Source organism: Ambystoma mexicanum, chromosome 12, assembly GCF_040938575.1.
Source record: "Ambystoma mexicanum isolate Mex_15411 chromosome 12, UKY_AmexF1_1, whole genome shotgun sequence".
Classification (NCBI taxonomy): Eukaryota; Metazoa; Chordata; class Amphibia; order Caudata; family Ambystomatidae; genus Ambystoma; species Ambystoma mexicanum.
The window spans coordinates 542,807,801-542,813,443 of NC_090936.1; the positions used below are offsets into that span (position 1 = coordinate 542,807,801).

At 42.3% G+C, this 5,643-nt stretch overlaps 1 protein-coding gene across 1 annotated transcript; it reads left to right on the plus strand.

Annotated features, from left to right (window-relative positions):
• Window positions 1-2,553: 2,553 nt before the first annotated feature.
• On the plus strand, window positions 2,554-3,492 carry LOC138514549 (olfactory receptor 8U1-like). The gene has a single exon (XM_069630012.1). It carries the CDS (start codon window positions 2,554-2,556, stop codon window positions 3,490-3,492), a length of 939 nt encoding a protein of 312 aa, XP_069486113.1.
• The last annotated feature ends 2,151 nt before the right edge of the window (window positions 3,493-5,643 follow it).

Sequence of the window (5,643 nt, forward strand, 5' to 3'; positions counted from 1 at the left end):
GGTGGCGGCACCTGCATTTTCCCTTGGATAGTCCAAATGTGCATTCTATATATGTCTTGGTCCTTATGTGCGCCACATTGTAGGCTGCCTCCTGCCGTGTACTAGGGTTCTTCACCTGTTCCAACAAGCACGGTAGCAGCAGATAGCCTGAGTCATCTACAGCAGGTAGGAAGAAGAGTGTTTAGCATAAAAAATGTGCTTCTGCACTAATGTCATTCCCTATTGTCCTGGTGGCACTTGCATGCTGACATGCATCTAGGACCCACTCTCTGTACTGCACAGGAGATTGGAGGGGTTGTAGTAGATGTGTTTGGGAATATGCAGGAGTATGCCATCTGTTCTCAGGTGTCTTTGTTCCCAGCGCCAATTGGATTTAGGGCCATGGCCTGCTGATTGTCACATGGAATATGGTTCATGGGGCATGCAGTTTCCCCAAATGTGATCTAAGGCCTATCTCCATATGTGCATCTTTTCTTGATCATAGTCATATGTCATATTTACCTAAGAGCCAGCTTTGCTGTTCTCAGTGTGTGTGCATATATGCAGGGAGGGTGCTTTTCCTCAGGACCATGGAATCATGTGTGGAACCTGGGAATCATGTGCAGCAGTGGCTGATGGTCAGCTCAGCATCACAGGTCATGTAGATGTTCATGGAATTATACTGTTTACGATTCCTGTATGCTGGCTCAACTGCCTTTGGGGGTGGGGCACCAATGCTACATGTGTGCAATCAAGTGCTGATATGACATTAGGGACCTGGGTGATGGCATATAATGTTGCCTTGGCTGCAGGCAGCTGGGCCTGGGTGGTGGGTATCCGCACGGTCTGCTGGAACACACCTGTGGCACTAAAATAGAAGAAAGACACAGTTTATGCAGTGGTGGGATTGCTGTTCTGGTGTGTATGGTGCCTCTTTGAGAATCAGCAGTTCTCTTACAGTGTTCCTCTGAAAGCAATACAGCAAGACCAATTGGCCATCAGTCACAGCCCTGGTGGATGGACAGACATGTGGTATGGCTGACCTCTGCTACACATGTCTCCTCCATTTGTGTGCAGCCTGTATCCTTCCATGTGGTTGCCGTGCATGCTACTGGGGCACAATGAACAGCAGCAGGTTGTGGCTGCTGTAATTCACTTTTGGTTGTGGATGCATGTTGCTTGGAAGTGTGTTTGGGAGGGTGTGGGCCTTAAATACACTTATATAGGCGGGAATTATTGCCATCTGTACTGTTTTTACCTCCATCTTTTCGGTGGAGGTAACTGCCCTATGCTTTTGGCAGAATTTCAGTAGTAATTCCACCTGTAATTTGGTGGATTTAGCATTTGTTTTTCTGGTGGTAATTCCTCCAGGGATAGTTCCACCAATGTGTCCTGTAGTTTGGTGTAGTGGTAAACGAGGTAGTGACATATTTACCACCAATTTTACCAGAAGGAAAATCTCACTGGAATGTTACTCAATGCTTAATTTGTCAAGATATGCTTTTCATACCTGTCTGCTTGACTGAATTGCCTTCCCAGTGTGTAGTTTTCCTTTTGTGACCCTCTTTTTGGAGTATAAAGCATAACAAATCTTAATCGAGCAATTAAGTCGTTTATCTGAGGTGGATCTGTGGTTTTTATCAAATGTATCTCTTCAATCAAATCAAGTTTTAGTTTAGAAATGGATGCTGAAAGGCCCTAACCACTTTGATTAATGTCGGACCTTATGCATTTTATTGCTCAAAAAGGTCTGGGAGTCCCTCTACTGAGAACAAACACGGCAGATAACCTGTTCTATGCGAATGTGCCCACTCAGGAAGGTCTACAACCACGTTTTAGCTCACTGTACCATTCACAGAGCTAAAACAGGGTTATAGCCCCTTCCGAGTGGGCACCATCCTATCAAAAAGGTTATTTGGCTTTGTTTGGTCTCGGTAGAGGGGCTACCAAACCTTGTTTGCATTCTTATGAATTTTATTATTTACCCTCACAATTTTACCCAAGTGATCACTGGAAAATCCAGTTAACGATAAAGTAGGATCCATATTTGAGTGGTTTAAATGAATTTAGCAAGAAGGGAGTGATAGCTATTCACACCCCAGGGCTTCCTTCAGAATGCGCAAAGTTGACATTTCTTTTTTGATGGAAGATGGGCTCCATGGTTCTTATGGATCTTACACGTGCCCAATCTTCCAGCAAAAAACAAAAATAAAGAGGGCTGCTGCCATAGCACATACAAAAAGTTACCAAGTCCCTTCCCAATATCTATGGCGGCAGCCACAGCCTCAAGTCCTAGGCCACCAGGCAAGTGTGCAGTCAGGGAGTTAGGGATGATATAGGCACTAAGCAGTGGGGTTGTGATGATGGAGGAGGGGCCATCGGCCAAAGCACCCAGGGAGAAAATGGCAGCACCTGGAGAATTGATTGGATGAGCACCCTTATGTTGGTGTGAATATAACATATAAAATCTGTTGTCTCATCTTTGGTTGTCTCTTTCAGTTATGTGTTGAAAATGAAGTATAATTCTGCTTTAATACAAAGTCTCTTTCTTTGGCAGGCCAATTCACTCGAGAAATGAAAGAAGATAATGAATCTTTGGTGGTAGATTTCATCTTGCTTGGACTCACCGATGACAAATGGATTCAGATTCCACTCTTTGTGCTGTTTCTCTTAATCTACATTATCACTCTGGTGGGAAATATTGGCATAATAACACTCATCAGGATTTCACCCAATCTGCAAAACCCAATGTACTTCCTGGTCAGTAACCTGTCTTTTGTGGACGTCTGCTATTCTTCAAATATCATGCCCACGCTGTTGGCAAATTTTATCTTGGGAAAAACTGTGATTTCAGTTCCAGAGTGTGTAATACAGCTGTTTGTGTTTGTCTGCATGGCTGGCTTAGAGGTATTAGTACTCGTTTCCATGGCCTATGATCGGTACATAGCCATCTGTAATCCATTGCGTTATACAGCTATTATGACCAAAAAAACGTCCATTTATCTTGTAACTGTGGCGTATTTGATTGCTGTCTCAAATGCTACTCTACACACAATTTCTACTTTCCAATTATCCTTCTGTGGGTCTAATGTGATCACTCATTTCTACTGTGACCTACTTCCCCTGCTTAAGCTATCATGTAGTGATACCTCCCTCAATGAGCTGTTTGTACTGCTTTCATCTACTAGCTTCTTGGTAGTTTCTCTTATTATTATCCTTATCTCATATGCTTTCATCGTTTCCACCATTTTGAAGATCCGCTCATCTGATGGGAGGCAAAAGGCCTTCTCCACATGCTCATCACACATTTCCTGTGTCACACTTTTCTATGGGTCTTTTATATTTATATACTTCAAGCCAAGCTCCAGTTCTGCGTCAGGTCATGACAGCGTGGCATCGTTGTTCTACACAGTGGTGATTCCAATGTTCAACCCAATCATCTATAGTCTGAGAAACCAGGATGTCAAAAATGCTCTCCGAAAATGGGGGGACAGATGCTTTTCTTTCAAGTAACATTCCATGAAGGGAATAACCCAGCACATAAGTCAAGTACTTCCTATTATTGCAAGTATGCTTAAGGACTGTACTAATGTATATTACATATCACAGTAAGTAAATAAATGGACACATTCAAACCATTGTAACCGCACATGTTCTCGCAACTGTTAGCCATGGCAGTAACAATGATAGCACATTAATCACGTTAGGAGACTACATTTCAAACATATTCCATGTGAAAAGATTAATTGGCAAATCTGCAGTTCACTTTTAGAGCACCATAGCACTGTACAGGCAGGAGACTCTAGATTAAAGCTAAATGAATGGAGTTGCAGAAAACAAAGGTGGCCTTATTGTATAACATATAGGTTAATGCATGTGGTTGCTTATCTGTGTGATCATGATGAAAGCAATTATTCCAACCAGTTGCTTAACTGATGCTGACTGCTGATGAAGTGGGAGACATCATACCTGAGTGGAGAGTAACACGCATGCCTAGGATGCAACCCTCCGTCATCGCTGGTAGAGGGTTGCAGTGTTCTACATGTTGTTGGTGTTACTGTGCTCAGGAGCACAGTCGAGAACAACAGGCTTGTATTTCAAAGAGTAGCATTCACACACACTAAAGGTGGTGGTTCTGGAGGTAAAGCAAAGAGAAATTTGCAACATGTACCAGGCCAAATTAAATGAGTTAGACCAGGACTCACAAGTAACAGAGAATGCACTGGAAGTGCTGAATTTTTAAATGGTCAGCAAAGCATGTAAACAGGAGAGACATTTGAAGCAGTGGATGAGCTAAGATACAGGGAAATACTACAAATCCAGTGAAAAAAGACAATTTGTGTTTAATATTTTTATAGAGGCAGATTGAGAAACTGAAAACGTCATCAATCATGTTGTGAATTCTACATTCCCCTATTATGGGTTGTGTAAGTAAAAAGAAGATACTGCTATTTTTCAGAGGGAAGCTCTGCTAAATGTGATGTATCTAAACATGGTTTCCTGATGATATTGAATGCCTTTGCTTTGATTCCTCTCATTATTTTCTTCCCTCCACCTTCTTGCTTTTCCCTAAGAGAAAAATACCATGTTTATTACATTTTAAATGACATTGTGATGAGATTACTTCTGCTCTACAGGAGTTTAAAAGAATACGAGGTCTCCTACTTTAGGGAGACTTTCCTACTGAGAGCACAGCTTGCATGTTCTGAAAACTACTGCCATGCTCAGGGCTCAAGTGAAAAGGCAGGAGGTTGCATGATCAAGCTGCAAAACAAACAAGCAACCCAATAGCTATAAATACTGTAAAACAGCACCTCCAACCCACATTCCCCAAGTATCTGAGTCCTTCCAGGATTCCGTGTGTGAAGAAAGATACACCTATATCTGCAGAACTCTCCTACCCCTTTTTGCAAGTCCATAGACCAGGATACCGCATGACGATAGATGCCGGTGGGTGGAGATTTCAGGAAAGTCCAGGCAATTCCGATGGCACGAGGATGCAATGCTATCAAACAGTCCAGGACGCGCTCGGAACCTATTCCTGAATGGTCCAAGGGTGAAGCTAATACAGTTCAATGCTGTCCAAAGGAAATCAAAGAAAGCAAATTAAGATCCAACCAATATCCAGAAATAAAGTTCATACGTTGAGGAAATCAGAACACTGTACCATAGTCAAATAGGAGGTCCAGACGGGTAATCCAGGCAGCACAGGCAGAGATCCAGTAACCAGGCAGGCAGACCAAAACACAAGGCAACCAAAACAGAGTAAGGACAGAGAGAAGGCAAAATCCAAGGTAACATAGCGAGCAGGTCAGTAACAAGTAATCAAGCACGACATAGAAACAGGGCAGCAGAAGGTGCTCACCGTTAAACAGTTTAGGAGCACTGAACCTGCAGGAAATTATGTATTTTATTATGTGACTGAGACGTGACCAAAAGAGCATGCTGTTGTCACACATTGTAGACCAGCATGATGGCAGTTCGTAGGATTTATAGTTTGAGACCCTGAAAATATAATTAGGGATGCATGATTGAATCTTGATCCTGCAGGCTCTCATAACATTTCATACAAAAATGTATCAAGACTAGTTTATACAGACCAGAACATTAAGAAATAAACAATGCATTCATTTATTGATTTCAATGTAATTCATATGTTAACAT

What these genes read in the sequence shown, in the direction of transcription:
- LOC138514549 (XM_069630012.1), top strand. Translation starts at nt 2,554, where the DNA reads ATGAAAGAAGATAATGAATCTTTGGTGGTAGATTTCATCTTGCTTGGA.